General features: G+C 36.4%; 1 protein-coding gene across 3 annotated transcripts in view; it reads right to left on the minus strand.

The window, feature by feature from the left end:
* Positions 1-304: 304 nt before the first annotated feature.
* INO80D (INO80 complex subunit D) overlaps positions 305-24,411 on the minus strand; it is a 60,774-nt gene continuing 36,667 nt past the window's right edge. For 2 of the 3 annotated variants that reach the window (XM_004378261.2, XM_023733016.1), the window contains exons 6-11: positions 21,554-21,778; positions 18,482-18,591; positions 17,266-17,399; positions 14,947-15,164; positions 13,822-13,979; positions 10,333-11,743 (exon numbers count right to left, since the gene is read on the minus strand). In XM_004378261.2, the coding sequence (XP_004378318.1) occupies positions 10,578-11,743; positions 13,822-13,979; positions 14,947-15,164; positions 17,266-17,399; positions 18,482-18,591; positions 21,554-21,778 (2,011 nt within the window). In that variant the 3' untranslated portion in view covers positions 10,333-10,577. Of the gene's footprint in view, positions 11,744-13,821; positions 13,980-14,946; positions 15,165-17,265; positions 17,400-18,481; positions 18,592-21,553; positions 21,779-24,411 lie in introns of all 3 variants that reach the window. The other variant, XM_023733015.1, reaches the window with a different exon arrangement.

Consider the following 24,411-nt stretch of genomic DNA (forward strand, 5'->3'; position numbering starts at 1 on the left):
CATCAAATTTTTAAAACAGTAATACAGTACATTCATTGAGATATATATATGGAAAATGTGAGCCATCTCTTCTTGTTTAAAGGGAAATTACAAACCAAAAACCCATCATTTACCAAAATGTGGTCTCCCCCAGCAACACTGCACTCCATACCACAGAGTGCCTTTCCATCAGAACTAGAGGCTCTTACCAAAACCTGCCTATCTCATCTTGCTCCTACAGTCTGTGTAGAAACAAGTAGCTCCAGCTTTTGTGCATATAACTAAGCTTCCAGCCACTATTAACACAGAGAAGAGTCTCAGTTTGTAAGTTCCCTTTAAGCAGTTTTTTTTTTTTTGTAAATATTTTTAATGTATGGCCTATTAAACATACTTGTGTGCCAAGGTGAATGAGGACACAAAAGAAGGGGTTTGAGAACTGCTAGTCCTTGCTACCGTGCAGTTACTTTGTTAGAAGAGACTGTAAAAATGTGCAACCTGTCTGTCCTTTACTGGTTTTAAATAAGCTACCTCACCTTTGATTTCCCACTGGAACTTGGTTTCAATTTACACTTCAGTACTCTAGTTAATACCATACAATTGCCAAGAGGATTTTTGTTAAAGGCTGCTTCTGATATCAAGTTCTGGCTAAGCTACTCTGTAATATCATCCAAACCCTAACTCTCTAGTATAGTCTTCAGGGGTATGCTTACTCCACTGCTTTTTATAACATCTTACCATCTAGGACTGTCCATCTACCTTCTTCTCTCTGTAAGGTCTTGAGATGTAATCTGCTGCCAACTCATTACAAAATAATAATAGTTTTTTTCATAATGTTCTTGCATTCAGTATGTCAAACTGATGAAAAATACCTGAAGCTGTAGGGAATAAGAATTAAATCTATATTATGTACATGCAGACTCAGAGTTCTTTCAAAAAACATGTTCGGCGAAGGCCTTTAAGCAAATAAATGAAAAACATGCTTAAGACAGCTTCATGAGAGATCTGCCTTCTCTCAAAGTTGAATTTTGAACAAGGCAGAATGATAATTAGGTGATGTATTTCCCTGCAGCTAGAGTAGTTAACTTCCTTCTGGCAAAATGATCTCAATGATCATTATTTATTAATGAAAGGAAGAGGCAAACTGGTGAATTAAGTTGATCTAGGAAATGATAGATGGCATAAACAAACTACTGGAAATATCAGGATAGCTTTATAACTGAAATAAATAGGCTGCGTTGTGGTACATCTTCATTTCAGAGAGGAAAAACGCACAAGGTTCCTCTAGTGAATCTCCAGCTCTTTGTTACTGCCACAGCACAGATGGCATTGTTTTTAAATGACAGTCTCCCTTTCAGTTAAAAAACGTAGCAATAAAAGGAAAAGGAAGATAAATAAATAATGTGTGGATGTCTTTAGATGAGACTTTCAAATGTTCTTTAAATAATTTTCAATAATGTATTTTAAATCATTACATACAACTGCCATTGCAGTGACAATATTCCAGTAGGGGCAGCATTTTGCTAAATGTAGAAGATTGCCATTTGAAACTCATACATATACATGTGTATATACAGTATATTAACACTACTTATATACATATATATCTAGACAGCAACATTTCATTGCCTTTGAATATTTATATATTCACTCCCACAATATATACTAGAGACATACTGTGTGAGTATATACGAAAGTATATGTACACATGCTCCAACATGTATATATACACTTTTGTCTGTGTGTGCATAAGAGCTTTAAAGGCACAATATATAGGGATGCAAGTTTTCTAGAGAGCTGCAGCAAAGTTAAAACAGAATGTCACAACTGTGAGAAAAGTCAAAAGGAAATATAGCAGAATTCATTACACAAGAATTCACTAAAGCAGTTTCATGAGTAAAATGAGTTAGTTACAGAATTCAAGAGGCTTACATGTAACCTGGCAGGCTTCCCATTGAAATGAAAATGGTAAATTTATGATAAACTACAAAATAAACCAAAATTTTAAAATGACAAATTATGACAGTAAGTGAGGAAATGAGCTTAATACTAATATCAATCATAAAAATCAAAATTACATTCTTTTTCAATTTAAGTTAATGTCCTAAAATTATCTAGGTAAAACTTTCAAATTAGTTTTGTCTGAAGGCTGGCTTTTTTTTTTTTTTGAGACAATTAATACTAAATTCTCAAAATTACTATAGAAAATATTACCAAAATTTGTATCTTCTGGGGAATTTCAGAGATAAAGACCTTTAAAATAAACAACTGAGATGTTAATGAAAGAATATGCTTAAGCCAAATGCTTTTAGCTAGAAAGTATATAATTAAGGGGAAAGAACATAATTGAGTATGATTTTAAAATGATGAGAGATTGACTAGTAGAAGGTAGTGAAGATGATGAAGAATAGTGGAATTGGCAATAGTTCTGACAGGTATTAATTTATAATAACCATAAACAAGACTATAATCCAAAGGACTTCCATTTTAGTATGCTCTAATGATGTGCTGTAGACCATCACCTCCTCTGGTTCACAGCATAATCCAGAATTTCCATAGACATATAATCTTGCTTAATAAAGGCTGTTTACCTATTATACACACACATTTTTTTAGGGAAATATATGTATATAGCTTTATCTATACACACACATATACATACGTGTATATATAGATTTATACAAATGGATAAATAAACATAATACTTTTCAATCATTCCATGGACAAGGCAAGTTCACATTCAGCAAAGTGCCACTACATCCCATATACATATATCTCTGTACAGATATACACAAAGGGTCTATTTTCACCCTTCAATCAGGGGGAATTTTTTCTAGCAAATCCCATTAACCAGCAACTGAAGGGAGAAATGGCACCAATACAAACTCCCTTCTTTCATTTGCATGCATATGTACAAGAAATATGCAGATTTTTTTTTTTTTAAATCCACAAAGCAAGAGTGAATGAAACTGGGAGATGCTGCAAAAATACAACTGCAAAAAAGAACAACATATAAAGCTTTCCTAGGTCTTGACTGTATTTAAAATGAAGTAAACGAGCCTTCAAAGACAATTACAAATTCAGGTGTATTATAAGAAGCTGTTTTGACATATTTCAAAGTACATGAATTTTTTATATTAAAATAAATATGATTGGAACATTTAAAAACAAATCTACTTTTGACTATTTTAGACCATCTGATGCTTCTGTAATGAACGTATAGCAACTTAAGCCTCAAAATATAGGAATGTATTTTTTTAAATTCCATATGAATTAGGTAAAAGTCAAAGATAGTATAATTTTTCCTATAGCCAAAATATGGGGGAGGGAGACACTCTAACCTCATAAATAATAGCAAAACTGAGTAATTTTTTAAAAAATTTTGGAAATAACTGAAATCACCCCAGTTTTGAAATATGCAATGGTGAAATGATCCCACCAACTCTTTAAACAAAGTAGCCCCTTCAAAAAAATGGCATTCTTTATAAAATTAAAAGCCTATAATTTTTCTTAAGTTCACAAAGAAAAGATGATCAACAATATTTTCTAACTCAAAGTATGAAGAAATCTATTATTAACATAAAAAAGGTTCAACAGATCTCTGGTCCCACCACCCCAAGAAATAAACACAGTTAATGTCTGGGCTGGTCTGTCTGTCTCTATTTTCATGATCAAAAGCGAGAGGCTGGTCTTAGAACTTGCTGTTTCTTGTGTCATTTTAAAAACACAACATAATATAAGTTAATCAAAAGGTTAAAATAAAATATACATGATATCAGAACTAGCCTTTTAACATAACGTAATGAAGAATTTGGTGTATTTATACTACAGAGACAATGAGAAAGTAACTCCAATACTCTCAACTAAATAAATTGTATTTCTACAATACATTCTGTTACCTTTCCCTATTTTTTACCTAAACACACATTCATATCTCTCACACATATGCCTCCAATGTATATTTTTGCATGTGTGTAAAAACACAGACATATACATGCACATAAGTAATTTAATTTTATTTTTAAGTCACAGTGGGAATTCCTTAGTGAGGAGGGATAAAAAGTTCCTGAATAACACACTGAGAACATCTAGATTTAATATTTTCTCTCTATTTTACTTCCCAACTTACAGGTGAACTGTAAATTAAAGAATAAATCCATAGGAAATAAAAGAGGTCTTAAAAACTTAGTTTACAAATTCCAGCTACAGTAGTTGGAGTTTTACTTGATCTACGTATTTCTATTTACCCTGTAACTAAGCTTCTAGCCATCTTAAGTGTAAACCACAGATCATTTACTAAAGAAGATGATTCTCAACAGTTCTATGAGCAGTAATAAATGGTCTAAAGGTGTTCTACATTTTGAGGCCTCAGGATATCCTTTTATTTTCTAATCTGCAAGGTAGCAAAGGACAGCTATACACCTTGACACGGCAGAGATCCAGTGTAAAAAGGTGCTTCACTAGTTTGCTTTGTTAAAAAAAAAAAAAAAAAAAAGCTCATATATAACTTTTTAGCTATTAAACACATAGGCAACATAATTCATTACACTCAATACAGCTTTAGTATAAAACTTATAATTTATGAGGTGATGTTAATAGCATAAATTAATATACCTTTTCTCTTAAAATCTACAATAAGTATTCTGAAAGCTCATTGGGGAAGTAAATTTTTAAATAAAAGTTTTAAAGCTGTGCGTGATGGGAAAGGATTTTGTATGCTGAAGCTGAGATGAGAGCCTGAAGGAGAAAGGAAAAAAGTCCTATGCAAGACACTGTGGACTATGAAACCAAATGTTTTCTCTTTCTTGCTCTCTCTTCAATGATGAGTCACCTTTAGTTTCTTTGAAAATTATTTTATTTTAAAAAAAAAAGCAAAAAAACAAAAACTGCCCTAACTTCCACAAGGAATCCCTGAGACATACTCAACACTATACAGTGAAAAGAATTATCACTGTTGAGAGGAACTGATTCAACCCTTCCAAACAGATGAAGCCAATGTCAACAAGTATCAAACTTGCCACCATTTCAGCACTATCCATTGGAGCCAACTGTACCTTAATGATGCAGATTGGAGTCATTTCAGGGCAAATCAGTTTATTCCCCAAGTAAAAGCAATAGTGTGGCATTTAGCTGCATTGGAGCCTTCTGTACTGCATGCTGAAAAATTTTCCAAGGGGAACTTTGGGTGCATATAGAGCTTACTTCAGTGGTCCCCAGCTTAAAAAAACAAACAAAAACAAGTGAAATAAGAGGACTCTATTACTCTTAGGCCAGGATCAGTATAGATCATGTGTATTCACGTGCATACTTTAGTATTGGGGTGGGTAGAGGCAAGTGGGCAGAAGTGAAGAAGGAAAGCTGTGCTGCCCTATGTAGCTTACTAAGAGAGAGGTTTTTCTCTTGTAAGATTGTTATTCAGAGTAAACGTTAAATCACCAAAGACTCTGCCATTCCAACTAGCCAACATTCCCAATATTAGGGAACCTAGCGTAAAACAGACAAACAAAAACCAAACCCATTGCTGTCGAGTAGATTTCAACTAATTAGCAACCCTATAGGACAGAGTAGAACTGCCCCATAGGGGTTCCAAGGAGTGGCTGGTGGATTTGAACTGCTAACTTTCTGGTTAGCAGCTGCGCTCCTTAACCACTGCACCACCAGAGTAAAGAAAGTCACCCTCAATCTGTTCTATCTCTCTGAAATGCCACATTTCCTTTGTTAGTGCTGTATCACAGTGCAGAGAGAAGAAAGCTAAGAAAACATAAGAACTGGAGTGAAAAAATATTTTTGCTACTTAGAAATAAGGCTCCCTAAGTTGACCCACAAGTTTAGTACTGGTTACTAAGAAGACATAACTATTCATATATGTTTTATGTTTTCTTTCCTAACTCACTGGTCAGGGGAAAATGCTTAACAGATAACCAAATTTGCTCTTCACTGGTGTTTCATTACAAATTTTTTAGAATGTTTCTTTAATCTACCAAACATGGGTTTTGGTTTTCTCGAAGATACGATATCCAGGAAGGCTTATAAAGTTCAAGATATTAAGAAATCTTTATTTTACTTTTCTATAGAATGCCAAGGAAGGTTCAATTATTTCAAATTTATTGACAGAAAAAGTCTATGTTCTTTCATACATATATATATATGTATGTATGTATGTGTGTGTATGTGTATATATATATATATATATTCCTCTAAGAAATATATTTCTTGTTAGGAAAAAATCCTTGGAGCAATGCAGATGTTGGTGATGGAACAGACACAAATGAAGACTGTTCAGTATGACTACATTTTCTTTCAAGGAATCCTTCAAATTGCCTCATTAAACTTCAGAGTTCTGTTGACCATTTATGAGAATACAATATTAGATTATTCTATATACCAGATTAAGAATTTTTAGGAGAATTTTAAAAGAAGGCTAAAAAGAAAAAAAATGAATTGAAAAGGCACCTAAATTTTTAAATGAATTTCAAACCTATTGAATAATTAGTGTTATTAATATCCCCACCTTTTTGAAATATCAATTCACAACAACCTTTTAAGCTAACTTGAAGAAAAGGCCTCACTCTCCTGATCCGTCTATCTACCATCACCACCACCTCACATCATGCTTAAGGGCGCAGGAAGGATTTCAGGCAGATACCAATGAACTCACTGCATAGAATTTACCTACATGGGCTCAAACTCTAGTGCCAATTTATAAAAACTGAGTGGTGCCAGTCAATAGGAATATGAATTTTTCATATAAGAAGAAAATTATAGAGCTGGGGTACCTCTATGTATCAAGGACATAATTTCCTATCTAATCAAACAGCTGTCTTCGCCTTTTTGGGTTGTGATCATGGACTGCATATGAGCTCTGATAAGGAAAAGCTTTAGTGTTAGTCACAGAAAATGACGTTTCTCAACATTGAGAGAATGGGCTTTTAAATAATTGGCTATTTAAGAAATAAGTCTTATAAATAATTATTTGGCAAAGATAAAGTATTAGATTTCTTTAGCCTTAAGCCACTAAGGATAGTAATACCAATTTTAAGGAAAAGAAAAAAAAATTTTTTTTCCAACTCAATCTCCATACCCACTATTTGTTTCTCATTAAATTATAATCTTCTCATGGAAGGACACTAGACATGCCACACTGCTTGCCAACATGAAATTGCTCAGGAAGTCATTTATAAAACAGTTATATCACGCATGGTAGGTTACTAGAGAAAATAATCTTTCGCCATATAAAGTACACAACGATAATTAGAAAATCTGTCACTTGGTGGGTTAAACGTAATTGCTATTTACTATTGTGGATTGTTTACTAGCTACATAACCTACCCAGATGTGCAAATTGCTAAGCCATTTTTACAGGAAAAAAACTAAGTACTTTAATTAAAATAATATTAATAATTATGTAGAGAGAGTAAAGGAAAGAAAACACGTCTCTTCTTCAGATGCTATAGATCACAGCCAGTGAATAGAATACATAAGAATGGAATTCTGATTCTCAGAGCATAGAATGTATCCATTAACTGCCACTCTTTATCACATTAACAGAATCTAACTGGCCTTTATAAATGGTCCCAAAGAACTGCAGAAAGAGTGAACCTTCTTTGCCACTGCTTCTCATGCATTTAACATTAGAATAAAGTCTAGTTTCCACCTAATTAGGACCTTATAAAAGATTTATTTTTGATTCCAGTATTGCCTTATGATAGCACAAATGCTATTTTAAAAGATGCTCATTTTCATATTTTTGGAGTAAAAGACACTTCATTCCTCCCTTTACATATTAATAGTAAACCTACTACTAATAGACTAGAATTGCTCCATTAGCTAGAAGAAAAACATGATGTATCTCTCTGGGCTTACAGATGTTCTTCTCTTCCAAAATGGGGCTCACGACAAATGGCAAGAGCAAAGCAAATTGCAAGCTTGGATACACTTGTTTTGAAGAAGATGATATGAGAGGGAAAACTTGTTTTTGTAATTCCTCAAACCTACACAGGTACCATCTGAGGATGCCCTTTCCTCAGCTATCATCCTGGGCATCTAAACAAAAATGAATTTACTCAAAGTTTTTGGTGTGAAGCTATAACTGGCAACATTCCTGATCATCATTTCATGCCTCCTTACTAGAAAGCAGAGAAGGGCTTTTAAATGCATATAAAACAGAAAACTGCAAACAATAAAACGTGCAACTTACTGCAAACTCAGTTTTGATAACTGAAGAATTTTAAGCAGCTAACGTGAGGGACAAATAGTCAGAAAAGTTCAAATCTACTACCCCTGAATTTCCCTTCACTGTTAGAGAAGGGACGATAGGGAAGTTAATGTGCTGCTCTGCTACAACCTTTAGTTAGTACACATGGAGACTAAACCGAATCACTGGGTATGGACAGTTATCTAGTGTTTGTAACGGGACAGCAAATTGTTTTTGCAAACTAAATGACACTTTTGAACAGAGGAAATTACTCATAATCATTCCATTATAGTACATTAAAATAAAAAAGCTTACTAACAAGGTTCACAGGTGAGGATTAGTCAAATGATCTGTTCTCACCATTCAGAATAGAAATTTATGGTGATACCAAATATAATTTTGCTTTGTGACATAATTTATAATTTAGAAATTTCTCAATCTGCAAAAAAGGCAAAGTTATTAAAAATAAATCTTCCAATCAATTTTCATGATTAAAAAAAAAAAAACTCAATATATTACAAACATATTTTTGGCCCACAAAAAGAAGCTTCAATAAATACAAAATAGGGCATATAATGATTTCATACAGTCATGTGACATTTCCCCTCCATAATCCCAGGCACGTGGTTATCCGCATCATGCCTGCTGATCACCATCATTCCTTTACAAAGCAAAGAAAGAAAAGCTTCCAAAAGAAGGGGTTGATTAGAACTACCATGGCATAAAGAGAACACATATAGGAAGTAAGAAAATACATCCAAATCTTTACCTATTAGAAGAACAGAATCAAGCTTAAACATTCCCTGACAAACAAATTATTGTATCACATCATTAAGATATGTTCTCTTCTACTCATCTTTTAAAATATATATATATGGAAGTTAGACTAGACTTGGGTATAAATAGCCAATGGTATCTAGGGGACAGTGAAACTTCTCAGCAAAAGCAGAGGACAGGTATCTTAAAAATCTAGTTCCACCCTTCTCTGGGGGAAAAAAAAAAAAGCAGGCAAGAAGAAACCTCACATATTCATTTCAAAGTCATCAACTTACTGAACTACCCAATACAATTTTTAATCCTAAAATCCTGGTACTTTTTAAAAATTCCCCCAAACTATTTCCAAATTTACTTAAACCTAAATAATTAAATTATTGTAAAAGTACCAAAGGATAGGTAAAATTTATGTCTAATTTCCATATTCTGCTTTGAAAGAAACTTTAAAATGTGTATCCTTCAGACATTATACATCGTTTCACAACTGATACACTGGTTCTACAAGTGTCTTCAGCATTTTATAAATCTCAACAAAGAATCACCACTGTAAACATGAAAAATTCAAAAGCAAAAGATGGATCAAGGAGTTCACAGATCCCTCTTTCCAGACCTATCTGACCTATTTTGCTTTTCACAGCAAAATGTTTTCTTTAATTATATCTTGCAAATGTATCCATGAGACAGACTTAGAAAGAAATGCAGGTCGGAAAAGGCGGCATGACCACGGGCCTCAGAACCTCAGCACCCTTGCAGTCACTGTAGACAAGCTTTTCCTGACATCCCCACGTCACTGACACAAATTCGGCTTTTTGTGTTCCATTTCTCCTTGGGCTAACCTTTAGTAGAAAAGGGTCGTGCTATTCACACAACCAGATCACCACCCTCTCTATTCAGGAAACTTTAGTTAACTCAATGGGAAAGGATGACCAACCTTCTTAAGGCTGTCAGGAGTGGGAAAGGAGAAAAATAAGAGCCTTACACTCATTAGGAAAAAAAATAACAACAATGGGACAGCTCTTCCTGCCCTGCACAAAAACACACGTGCAGGCACACACTTAGACACATGTGATCAAAAGATTAATTTTTTTTCTCTTTAGTTAAACATGATCACAATTAGGAATGGAATTCTGGTCTCAATGTGGTGTTCAGCGGTTGCTGCTAAGTCAGAGCCTTCACCTGCCTCTATACACCATTTGCTATCTCTTACACAGGAACGCAATTAATAGAATCATTCTATCTAAAATCACTTATTTAAAAATCTGGCAATAGAATGGAAAGCATTGATTTGAATACTAGGAAATAGTAAAGGGCACTGGTAATGTGAGGTATCTTCCACTTCTAGGACTCACTGCTAAAACTCGATTCTATCCAGTCACTGTGCTGAACCACTAAGGAAACCACGGGGGTCGAGGGAACCTTCCAGGAGGGAATGAGCACCAGTGCAAAGGAGCACATGTGAACACTGAAGCAAGGTCCACTGCAGGGCAACTTGTTTAACTGGGAAAGCGGGTTGCCCTCTAGTCCCCATCTGTTATTTTAAAATCTTCTTTAGGAAAAGGGAGAGGGGTGTTAAAGAGGAAATAAAGATAGAAAACACGGGGTTCCCCACCTGCCTGCAAACACACAGACATGCTCAGTTAGGGGAGGTAAAGGGAGAAGATACATTATTGGTACTTGTAGCTGTGGCACCTGTTACTGTGAAGCCTGTAGGAGGGGCTATAGAGCTGTGGCTGGGCTGCAGGTCCTTAGGAATGCCACTGTGAGAACTCAGCTGGTGGCCAAAGGCTGCGCTGAACTGAGGGAGTTGCTGCTTGGGAGAGGTGGAGGCCATTAGTTCAGCAGAAGGCCCCATGCCACTGAAGCTGGTCTGCGGTAACCCCGGAAGCACACTGGAACTGCTGGGGGTCACGGTGGCGAAGGCAGGCTGTGTGGTCTCTGAGTTCGAGGTGGTGGGTGGCGTGGATAGGGAAGTGGAAAGAAGATGTCCATCTGCGCCGAGAAGGTTGCTAAATGGCGAGGGATCTCCAAGGTTGACAGGGAGATTACCCCAGTGAGTTCTGGGGTTTACCACTCCTCCAAGTGGCACCTCAAGTTGGGTTGGGAGCAAGTGCTGTGCCATGATGGGCATCTCTGCTGAGAAGGTAGCTGCCATATTATCACCAGAGTAAGATGTTGTGTGGGGAGAGGTGATATGGTCACTGTAGGGAGACGGCACATGCTCACTATCATAATGGCTTCCATGGGGAGAGGAGTGTGAATGATCACTGCTGTATTGCTGTCGTGAGGTGATTAGGTCATCTGCCTTGCTCAGCAGCTGGGCAGGATGTGGCCTCTGGGAGGCATGGCTGCCATCATGAAGTCCATGAAACTGTCCTGGGAAGGCTCTCTCCCCAAGTGCACTCTGGCTGATCAGAGTGGCAGAAGTAAGGCCAACGTTGGCTGGGGCAGAGAACTGCCCCTGGATCTGCCCTGCCAGGGGTGTAGGTGGGTTAGACAAGGTAGCAGAACGGAGCAGGTTCTCATCTAGCTCTAGACTAGAAAAATTATCATGTACTATATGCCCATTCAATAGCTCCCCTAGGTCTGTGTTTACTTCTCGGCTCAAGGACTGAATTCCTGAAGCTCCAGTACCTGTGGAGAACACCCCTATTCCTCTATCTGACAACTCCTGGACTGGCACACCATCTGACTGGGTAAGTACCCCAATGGTACTCAGGCACTCGAGAGAAGTTACTGCCTGCAAGGCCCGTTCAAGTTCCTCGGCCTCTTCGGTAGTTGGGAGGAGGTCTCCATTCTTTCCTGGGTAAACAAAAGTCATCAAGAATCAGTATAATTTTTATCTATCCTATATGACAAAAATCACACATTTTAATTATTTTTAACCATATTTTATTGAAAGAGAGTCCCTGTTGAAAGAACAGTTTTTAAGGCTTGCATTGGAAGGAAAATGTGAAATATTAATTTGTAGCACAGGTCTGAAGTGCCAAGCTGTCCTGGAACTTGAATTACCATTTTCAGTTTATTTACAATAATCACAAAAAACTTATCGAAGTGTTAAATTCTTAAGAATTCCTATGATTACCAATTTAAAATTCATGGTGACTTTGATTACACATAGGTTTTTACCTATAATTAAAGTTATTAAAATAGAAAACATATCAGATCAGATTTGAGACAGGTGGTTGTGTGGGAAAGGTCCAAGCTTGGTTTTTCTGCTTCTGGTCTCTTCCAGCTGAAGGAATAGGTGTGGAAGACTAGAACACAGAAATTTATACGTAGACTTCAGCACAACACTAAGTACTCAGCTCATTTCACAGGTTACCTTTCAAAATGCTTTTGCTTTACTCTCTAATGCTCCCCTCTCACTCTTCTCACCCTTCTAAATAATTTTTACAAAATGGAAACCCACAGACCTACTTTGATTTGATTTCAGTATTAAAAATCTATTGTTAGGAATTTTATCGCCACAAAAATATTCAATTCTAAGAGAACAAGGGGATACTGTGTGGTTTAAAGTCAGGAAAGGTGTGTGTCAGGGTTGAGTCTTTTCATCATATTTACTCAATTTGTATGCTGAGCAAATAATTTGAGAAACTGGACTATATGAAGAAGAAAGCAGCATCAGGATTGGAGAAAGACTCATTAACAGCCTGCATTATGCAGATGACACAACGTTGCTTGCTGAAAGGAAGAGGACTTGAAGCACCTACTGATGAGGATCAAAGACTACAGCCTTCAGTATGGATTACACCTCAACATAAAGAAACAAAAATCCTCACAACTGGACCAATAAGTAACTTCATGATAAGTGGAGAAAAGACTGAAGTTGTCAAGGAGTGCATTTTACTTGTATCCACAATCAACACCCATGGAAATAGCAGTCAAGAAATCAAATGACACATTGCAATGGGCAAATCTGCTGCAAAAGACCTCTTTAAATTGTTGAAAAGCAAAGATGTAGCTTTGAGGACTAAGGTGCGCCTGTCCTAAGCAAGGGTGTTTTCAATCGCCTCATATGCATGTGAAAGCTGGACAATGAATAAGGAAGGCCAAAGAATTGATGCCTTTGAATTATGGTGTTGGTGAAGAATATTGAATATACCATGGACTGCCAGAAGAATGAACAAATTTGTCTTGGAAGAAATACAGCCAGAACGCTCCTTAGAAGCAAGGATGGCGAGACTTCGTCTCACATACTTTGGACAAGTTAGCAGGAGGGACCAGCCCCTGGAGAAGGACATCATGTTCGGTAAAGTAGAGGGTCAGCGAAAAAGAGGAAGACCCTGGACGAGATGGACTGACACAGTGGCTGCAACAGTGGGCTCAAGCATAGCTACGATTGTGAGGATGGTGCAGGACTGGGCAGTGTTGCGTTCTGTTGTACATAGGGTTGCTATGAGTTGGAACCAACTCGACAGCACCTAATCACTACAACAAGAGGAGTATAAAAGATTTCCCCACAAAGCACTGGGAAATTGGTGGGATTAAGCAAATTTCCTTTTAGAAAACTGCACTTCAACTGAAGTAGAGAGCAGGATGTTACAATTAGGGCAAACTCCAAAAGGCTTTAATAAACTCATGTTTAAAATTTCTTCGCTCGAAAATAAACTAAAGCAAAACTATTCATTTTGAAGGAATAAAATTACAAACATAGGTATCAAACTATAAATCTGCTAAGCCTATAATATGGTTAGACAAACAGCACATTCCTCACCTTCTGAAAAAAGTAAAATACCTTTAGCAGTATTATATCTTCTATTTACAGAAGGCATTAAATGTGAGGAATAACACTTCAAACACATCTCAATAAAATTATGTCCCTTCTTATAAATTTGTTTTAAAAATCAGTTTTTCTTGGATCAAAATATTGACCATACCTTCAAAAAAATCAAAATCTTGTAAGTCATCAGGTAGCCGTGGCAGGACGTCTGAAAAGTCCTCCTGGTTCAATTCCAAGTCATGTGGAATGTCAGTGATCTCATTGGCAATGTCATCTGGCAACTCATCAGCACTCAGCTCTGGTGTGGATGGGCTCCTGGGGAAGATGACATCGTTGGTCCCACCACTCCCCTTTCACCTTCACACCAATGTCACCAAGACAAGTCCAGTGAACATGAAGGGAAGTTAAAAACCCGTAACCTGTTGCTGTCGAGTCGATTCCAACTCATAGCGACCCTACAGGACAGAGCTGGACTACCCCATAGGGCTTCCAAGGAGTGGCTGGTGGATTCCAACTGCTGATCTTTTGGTTAGCAGCCAAGCTCTCGACCACTGTGCTGCCAGGGCTTCATGAAGGGAAGCTAACACAATTTAAGTTTTTTATGTTGAATACAAACATGGGAAATCCTAATGTAAAATGAGTCCCTCTTTTCCTACTTTCACAGAAGGAAATCTGAAAGCATGACCATTGCAAAAAGATAGACCTCACTGTATACAGTCACATATCTGCAAACTTAACCCTTAAATTAAGAGACGACAATCATTACTAGATAATGTTTTTACTTCGAATTAGAGGAACAAATCACAATTTGGTATAGTAAATGTACTTTAATACTTTTTAGTAGAGTTTCAAATCTGGTCAAAATAATAATGACAAAAAAATGAAATAAACAAACATAAAACTGAAATGCTTAGTGGAAACAGAAGCCTCAGTCATCTGGCCAAAAATGCTTACCCTTGCCAACATTAATAATGCATCAGATTTCGGATGAAATATTATCTGATGGAACATACACAGAATTCTTGTTAAAACAGGAAAATCTGAGAGTATAAATTAAATTCTCAATTTCAGCATCTACTCTGTCATAATCAAAAGCTTTATCTGAGATCTAATCCATTCAGATATTTGGTAAAAGGTCTATCAAAAACTGTAAAAAGTCTAGACTGACATACTGTGAGGCTTCTGTAGTCTATCTCCAACATGAGAGTACCAAATGAAGCTAGCTGTTCTGAGAACAATCAGAAGATGTAAAGGAAAAGTGTATTCCAACTGTATCACTGACCGGATCTGGGAGGCCTCCACTGGCAGTGAGACGCTGGTGGGCATGCTGAGGTTCCCTTGGGGCACTGCAGGGGGAATGGGTTTTTGGGGTCTACGAGGTCCACGCCTTCTTTTCTTCTTGTGTTTTTTGGTAAGTGCAGGAGGCTTGGTTTTTTTCCTGGGTTTCCTCTGCTGCTGGTGTTGAACTTTACGAGAGCTATCTCCTCTCAAGAAATTATCCTTTAGAATGAATAAATGAGTATTTTTACACTGAGATTATATGGGAAAAACCTTAAAACTACCTAAAAATATACTTACATCTCTTAATATTTTATGTAATGCCTAAAATATATTGTATGCCTAAAACGAATAACAACTAAACAAAAAGTTCCTTTAATTCAAATTAATTCAGTATATATATACTGAGTTCACCCCACATTTAAAAACATTGTGGAAGGTGTTGTTTATTAAAAAATTAAAAATTATTTTAAAAAATTTAAAAAAAGAAAATAAAATTTAGTTTGTGCTCCAAAGAACTTACCCTCTAACAGGAAAGACACAAGTTCAAGTATACGTAAACATAGTACAGAGAAAATTGGGCAATAACGATATAAACATCTCCTATGGGTGCACAAAAGGAAAATCAACTATTTTTAGTTTTGTGAGATTGAAAGGTAAGTAGGATTTGTAAGTGGTTGAGGCAAGGGGGAAGGTCATTCTAGGCTAAAGGAAACAGTACAAATGAGAAAAGGAACAGTAAATAACTGGGTATGACTGACACTTGGGTATACTGGGAGATGTAATATATAAAAGTAAGCAGTAAATAAGTTTGGGACCAGGGCATGTATGGTTTGAATACCCTGTTAAGGTTTTCAAACTTTTTATAGGCAGTGGGGAGTCATTTTTGATGAGAGGAGTAACACGATTTGACATTTCTTTTATGAGGATAATCACCTGGCAGCAATAGAAGAGGCAAGTGAATAGACACAATAAGTCCAATTGAACAGCTACTACAACAGTTGATACAAGATATAAATGGCCAAGGGCAATGGGAGTGGGAATGGTAGTAAGGGCCTCTCAAGACAGATTTCTCAGGATTTGATGGTTCACTGTATGTGCAGAAAGGATGAAGGGAATGTAAAACTATAAAATGTCTCTAGGGTTTCTAGCTTGGGTGACTGTTAGATTATGGTATCATTAATTGGGACAGATAGTTCAGCATACAAATTTTTCAAAACATATGGTTCATAGAAGAAACATAAAAAAAAGAAGTTCTTGGAAGAAAAGAAGCTGGAGAACTACAGACAAGGAAACTGATGTACAAAAAAGTTAAATCACTGTCTCCAGTTTTACACTTGTTGTTAGCTGCCACTGAGTCCATTTCGACTCATGGTGACCCCATGTGATACAGAGTAGAACTGCTCCATAGGGTTTTCTTGGCTGTAATCTTAATGGAAGCAGGTTGCCAGGTCTTTTCTCCCTCAGAACCACTGGGTGGGTTCAAACTGCCAATCTTTAGATTAGCAGTTGAGTGTAAACCATTTGTGCCACCTAGGGACCTTTGTTTTACACTTAGCAGCAAAGGCAGGATCAAAACCTTAAGCTGTTCAGTCCCTGCCCAATGCCCATGCAGTTCCTTGATGTACCCTATGAAAACCATAAAATGCTTACAGAGGGCAAGAACCGTCTTACTCAACTTTTCAGTACCAAAGTACCTAGCCAATATCTTGCAAATAGCAGAACTCAGTAAGCGTCTGATGGATGAAAGCAATAAAAATGCATTTAATTAAGATGATTATATAATTTAGATATTTCACTAATTCAGACTTGTCTCTCCTTCAAATTATTCTGAATTAATTAGGGCTTATGATACTAGCACTAACCAAAGCAATAATTAAGTTAAACAGAATTGTAGAAAGGTTTGGCTTTTGGTCAAAATTTTATCAGATACCCAAGACATTTACAGAATTGCACATAAGAAGGAAAAACCTAGAGAAATGGGGCAAAGAAAGAGCCTTGGAAAATCTGCTACGATTAAGAAAATGTATCTTAAAGAGAAGAGAGGTATAGAACATAGTAATGAACAAAATGATTACATCTAGATAACTACTACTATCTTCTAGAAGGTTTTTTTTTAAATTAGAGTCTGAAATTAATTCAGTGGGTAAGGACCAGCATTTAAGTGAAATAAAACAGACTAAAAGATACCAGGTAGTAAAAGTAAGTCTTGTTTCATAAAACTTTTGTTTCAGTGATTTATATACACACGCGGTTTGTACTGTCACAAAGAATTTCCTACTATGGATAGCTACCGGAAGTTTGAAATAAAATCTGAACTTACCATTTTTTTGGCATGTTCTTCACACAGAGGTGTCTGGTGTGTAATGTCAAAAACTGGCACAGAGCACTGCTGTCCATCTGCAAACTTGGCCGTACAACTTGAGAAGAGCTGCTGAGAGCGGTTCAAGAGGATATCTGTTTTTTTTTTTTTAAGTTAGGAACAAAATACACTGAAACTGAACCCCCATTTCATTGTCCAATTTCTATATAAAATTAACTTCTTCCCTTACTTATATGATACTCATCAAGAAAAAAAATTAAATATACATTTATAAAAAATTCATCTGTCCAAATTTGAATTTTTCATTTCGTATTTTCAATCCCAAACTCTCAAGAAATATTACTTTTACAACAAAACTTTAAAAAAAATTGTTAGCAATTTTTGCTGTGTAACTATTGAACTTGGAACATCAGCTCTTTATCATTTTTATGCATTCATACTTTTAGCCACCACCGACATGTCCACAAGATTTACTTTACATCTCTTAAGGAAGTACTTTTCTGTTTTTCTGTTATGCTTTTATAGTTAAGGTTATTTATAAAGCCATCACTGCATAGAAACCACTGCTGAGAAAGGTTTGAAAACACAACTCTAAGAACAGAAAGGAGTGCAAAAATCAGACAGATAGTAAAGAATAAATTAGTGCTACCATATAAATAATAAAATGCTACTCAATTTTAAATATTTAATAAAAGTGAGAACATAAGGTTTCATCACCAGTCTGAAGTCCTCTAGCATAGGTCTTCCTCAAATATATTCTGTCTTAAGATATCTTCTTTCCTTGTCAGTGATGTTTGCTACATATTCACCTTTCATTTATTTCAAATCAGCACTGTACTCATTACAAATACTAAAATAATCCTACAGCAAAAAGTACAGTGTAAAACTATATAACGTTCCTGAAAGACCCAAAACAATTTTTTGAATAATGTTATTTGATTTTTTCCATCAATGAGTATAATAATTGTTTTTTACAAGTTATCTGGAACAACCTGAGGGACCAAAGTTTTGTTATCAAAATATAACTTACTGTAAGAACATGCTACTTGCTAGAATTTGGCTTATTTTGATGTGATTCTTGAATAAAGAATCACAATGATATAAGTAAAAACAATTACTCAGAGGACTTCATAAGTCATTCACTTAAGAATGAAATACACAGCCCCAAATCAGTTAATACTTTTGCAATGCACACTCAATTCAGCTCAGAGGATACGTTGGAAACAGTGTCTGGTGAATGGAAGGGCTTGGTTCCTGCAGGGTTCACCCTTCACTGTTCCACTACATGTTGCTGGCTCCACCTCCCTCAACTTGGTCCGGCTTATGCTAAGGAGGGACAAAAACAAAATTAATTTTTAAAGAATGTGTCAAATGTTGTGGGGTTGTTAACCAATGTCATGAAACAATATGTGTACTGTTTAATGAGAAACTATTTGTTCTGTAAACCTTCACCTGAAGTACAATAAAAAGAAAAAAAAAATGTGTCAAGAATTCAAGGTAATTTTCAACATTATATCACCACTCTGTACCACTCACATTTTAACTCTCTCCGATACCTATATACATTAAATAAAATGCAAATGAGTTAAAGAAAGCAGATATCACAATGACCAGTTCCAATATTTCCCTGATCTACTGACAATCAAAGCAAATAACTACATTACAAAGGTTTCAAATACGTCTATCTGCTTTGGTTTTAAGTAACAGTTTGGTTCCTTTTACTTCACTAAGAGGCTATAGAAAAAAGTGATGAAGAACGTGAGACTAGAATCAGATAGACCTGGCTCTTAATCTCAGCTCTACCTCTTACTAGGTTACTTTACTTAGTTACTTAGCCTCATCTAAGCCTCAACATCCTCTCCTATAGGAGAGGTAAGAATGATGTCTTTAGCTGACAGGGTTGTTTTGAGTACCAAAAGACATAACACATCTAAAACACTTATTATACAGGACACAGAATGGTACATAGTAAACAGTCAATGGTTGTTAGCCACTGCTATTATTATTGTCATCATTATGATTTGGTCACCTCATGCTGCTAAAACAGTTAACCTGCAAAAAACTTGATACACGGGTACTAACATGCTTAAATGATTGATTCACTCTCATTCTCCAAAATGCACTCACTTTGAACAAAATTTTTTAAACTTTCTCTTATACTTGCAACTCCGTTTCATTAATTAAGTGTTATCTCCATTTTATACACTTAATATTTAGATATTTTATCTTTAAATTTTACGAATAGGTAATATATTCATATGGTTTAAAAAATCAAAGAACGAAAAGGCTATGTACTGAAGAATCTCCTTCCCACCTATGTCTTCTGATACGCCAATTCCCACCCTCTCTACAATAAATAGGGCCCTGGAGGCACAGTGTTTATTTAATAGCTTGGCTGCTAACCAAAAGGTCGGCAGTTCGAATCCACCAGCCGCTCTTTGGAAACCCTGTGGGGCAGTTTTACTCTGTCCTATAGGATCGATATAAGTCACCATCGACTCCAGGGCAACCGTTTTTTTTTTTTCCCCCCACAATAAGTATTCATTTTATTAGTGATTTTATTAATTACCTTATATACTTAAAAAAAAAACCCTGAACTCGTTGCCGCAGAGTTGATGTCGACTCATAGCAAGTGAAATCAGTCAGTCACAAAAGGACAAATATTATGAGACCACTATTATATAAGAACTCAAGAAATCGATTAAACACAGAAGAAAACATTCTCTGCTGGTTATGAGAGTGGGGAGGGAGGAAGAGGGTTATTTACTAACTAGATAGTAGATAAGAATTATCTTAGGTGAACGGAAGGACAACACACACTACAGGGGAAGTCAGCACAACTGGACTAAACCAGAAGCTAAGAAGTTTCCTGATTACAACCAAACACTTCGAGGGACAGAGTAGCAGGGGCAGAGGTCTCGGGACCATGGTTTCTGGGGACATCTAGGTCAACTGACATAACAAAGTTTATTAAGAAAATGTTCTGCATCTCATTTGGTGAGTGGCCTCTGGAGGTCTTAAAAGCTAGTGAGCGACCATATTAGCCCAAGAGACAGAAAGGGCCACATAAACCAGAGACTACATCAGCCTAAGACCAGAAGAACAGATGGTGCCCGGCAACCACCAATGACTGCCCTGACAGGGAATAACAACAGAGTCCCTGACGGAGCACGAGAAAAGTAGGGTGCAGGACTCACATTCTAGTAAAAAGACCAGACTTAATGGCCTGACTGAGACCGGAGGGACCCCAGAAGACATGGCCCCTGGACTCTCTGTTGGCCCAGAACTGAAACCATTCCTAAAGCCAACTCTTCAGACAAAGATTAGACTGGACTATAAGACATAAAATGATAATCACGAAGAGAATGCTTCTTGGCTCAAGTAGATACATGAGACTAAATGGGCAGCTCCTGTCTGGAGGCAAGATGAGAAGGCAAAAGGGACAGAAGCTGGTTGAATGGACATGGGAAATCTGGGGTGGAAAGGAGGAGTGTGCTGTCACAGTACAGGGAGAGCAACTAGGGTCACATAACAATGTGTGTTTAAGTTTTTGTATGAGAAACTAACTTGAACTGTAAACTTTCACTTAAAGCACAATAATAAAATAAAATTATAACTATATAATATAATCAATAGCTACAAAGTAAAGGTTATATTTTAGTTTTCTATTTGTTTTAACACCTTTTTTACTCAAGTGACTCCTGATCAGTGTAGAAAAATCAGAATATACAGATAAAGACATCTTTCTTAGCTTTAGTTTATAATACCATCATCTAGAGCTAACAAGTACTAATATTTCAGCATATAAACTCCTAAGTTTTTTTCTATTCATCTATACTCAAGTTGTCTTTTGAAAACACAAGAAGTTAAGTCGCAAGTGTGAAATAATAAACTCAATAAAAAAGTAAGCCTTCTAAATTTGAAAATTATCTCCTTTTATAGGGGGAAAAAACCTATAAATATTACTTTTAAATAGCATATGAAATTTCAAAACACCGCTGTATTTTCTTTTTTAAAGACAGGTAAACATTCTCAAATCCTTTATTGAATAAATTCTAACCGAACTCCAGCAAAATTACAATTATGCCTTAATTTACTTGTTAGCTCACTGCAATATTATTTTGCCACCTGTGAGGAAATTTATCTAAGCAACAAAATAAAAATACAATGCTTTAACGTTTTAGGCTTAGATGCCCATCTCCCATCAGATCTCCACTGTCCTCTCAAAAAATACAGAAAACAGACTGAGACAAGTTCCTTAGAAACAGGTGCTCTGGATGGCTCTAACCTGGTTCGACTACACGCAGCTCGCCGCAGTTCTTGTATTAACTGCCCAGTACACTCTGGCTCTCTACTGGCCGCCTGCAACAAGGCTTTCCTAAATGTATGCCGGCATTTCTTTTGACGAGATTCTGCCCGCTCCAGGCGGCAGAGGTGTTTGTATTTCTGCTGAAAGTAAGTGCAAAGTTGGGTCACCCTGGAGCTCCTACTCTCTGTATCGTCATCATCTGACCTGGAAAGAGCAGGGAGAGAAATGAAAACAGGATGAGGAAGGATAGTTGGCTGCACAGGTTTAAACTCCTGTGGCATATGAGCACATACATAACAAATTAGAGTAACAGAATTCCAACAGTGCTGAAAATAAATACAATATTTCAACAATAAGCCAGGCAGTAGAGACAATCCAATGCTTTAAGAAGCTTAACCACATTAGCATGTCAGAATTAGACATTTAATGCATCAGCGTCTTCTAAATTTTAAGTGACTAGGAACTCTCGGGGGAAAAATTCATTTCTTTACCTTTACTTACTAAGACGTCTGAGTAAATAACATGGCAGTTATGAGGAAACACTCAGCATAATTTTATAAAATATAGGCCATATCAGAAATAGTGCAGTGAATTCTAACAGTACATTATCAAAGAGCTGTCCTTTTAGATGTACTGGTTTTTAACTATCCTTTTATTGCTAAGCACTCAAGAATTTTAATTGTTGGCATCACAATCATTCTACAGTAACTTTTTTTTTTTTTTAAAACTATGGGAGCATTTTATAGACCAGACATTACACAGAGGTTTTTTTCTCACATGCTAAAGATAATTGATTGGCGGTTGCTGCTGGAGTGTTATGTTGAAAAGAATGCTGAGGGCACATCCAGGCTCAACAAGAAAGAGTGCCGTGGTTAATCAGCAATGTTTACCACCAGTGGGGTTAAAAACGTCACTTTTCTCTGAACCAAGCGTGATCTCACTTTTTAGTATTAGGAATAATGCACACTAGACTTGAAAATTGACCCGTGTTATTTTATCTTCTTTCTCTTCTGTCATAATATAAGTAAGTAACCACATATTTGATACCACAGACTATATATATTATCTTACTCTTCTCTAAAACATTGGTTGATTTCTCTTCTCAAGTAGTATTACTCAACTTTCCTTCAGAATAGCCCACAGCAGGCAACTATGTAAACTGATGTTTAGTATCTCTCCTAAGAAACATCAGTATAGCCTCTACAGTTTTTATTACAGATATACAAATTCTTTCATTTATTCAACATTCAACATTTACTGTGTTCTACTATTATGCTAGGTACTATGGAGAAGAGACAAAGATTCCAAGGAGTTTACAATGCAATTTAGACAAGGTAAGCACATCTCAAAAGTTAAACAATTCAAAAGAAGACAGAAGCAATAACTAAAACTATGGGGTAGACAGAACAATGATTCAAATACCAGACCACAAATTAGTAAAACCTAGGAGCTTTATAAAATTTTAGATTTCCAGGACCTACTTCAGAGCTACTGAATCAGAATCTCCATGGGCTGGGGCCCAGGAATCTTTATTTTGAATTGTTCTCTTAAGTTTCACAGCGGATCTTCAACTGGGAGTTCTAGTAGAGCCAGTTCGTGCTACAAACAAAGTCCTATTGAAGTTCACTAGAAAATCTACTAAGATTATGGCAAAGGCTTTTGTAAAGGAGAGGACAATATAACTGAACCTTGAAGAAAATGTAGAACTTGAAGATGAGAAACACAGGGACCTGACATGGATAAAACAATATAAACAAAGATTCAGAGATGAAGGCAGATTAGGGAACAGCAAGTACTAAGTAGCTTAGTTTGGCTAAGTGGTAGGTTAGATAAACTTTCTAAACCTAAATGTCAGGTTAAAGAGTTTATTTAGTCTTTATTCCAAAGGCAATGAAGAACCTTTGTAGATTTTTAAGAAAATGGGTAACAATAATAGTTATGCATGAGAAAAGTCACTCTGTCAGCAGCCACAGAATAAATGGAGGAAGAGATGGAAGAAGAAAACAGTTAAGAAATTAGTCACTCAATAGTGTCCACTGGCAAAGATTGAGGAAGGACAGCAGTATCATTTATAAAGTAAGGAACAGGAGTAAAAGCAGAGTTGTGGCAAAATTAATTTAAAGTAGAGGGTGGTGGGGTATCAAGGGAAGCTGCAGAAAAACCATTTGAAATGATAAACTGGAGCATACTTAAGGAAGAGATACAGATTTCAGAGTCGACAACAACTGAAAGACATGGGAGTGACTAAAAGTAAAAAGTCAGGGGTAACAGAAAGAAGAAGACATCCAAGGGCCGTTATCAAAAAAGAATTAACTCAATTTGGTGACTGGATATGAAGAGGAAGAAAGTCCATAATAACTCAATGGCTTTGAATCTGGATAACTAGGAGAATGGAAGCACTATTAATAGAAAAGAAAAAGCAGCAAGTCTTAAAGGGATGTTAAAGCTTGGGTGGACAACCACTTGTCAAAATTGTTATTCAAAAGACTAATAGTGCAGGGAGCTAATTGTGGGAAGATACACTTTGATGCTGATGCAATGTTACATTTTTATAAACGTTTCTAAAGCTTAGTGTCAATTTCTATGTTTATCTTGTTGTGGACCAGCCATAAGCAGCTTGCAGACTGGCACAAGTCTACAGACCATCCCTGGCATGGTCCTAAACTAGAAAATCTCCAAGATGCTTCCCACTTCTAAGATGCTATGATATTGATATTTAAAACCTGGTTGCTGAGGAAGAGTAGTGAACTGGGAATAGAAAGGCCTGAGCGAAAATCTTAGTTTCCCACCATTTACCAGCAGCAACAAGGCCCGGCACCTAGTATGTTTTCAATATC

This window comes from Trichechus manatus, unplaced genomic scaffold, assembly GCF_000243295.1.
Source record: "Trichechus manatus latirostris isolate Lorelei unplaced genomic scaffold, TriManLat1.0 scaffold00056, whole genome shotgun sequence".
Lineage (NCBI taxonomy): Eukaryota > Metazoa > Chordata > Mammalia > Sirenia > Trichechidae > Trichechus > Trichechus manatus.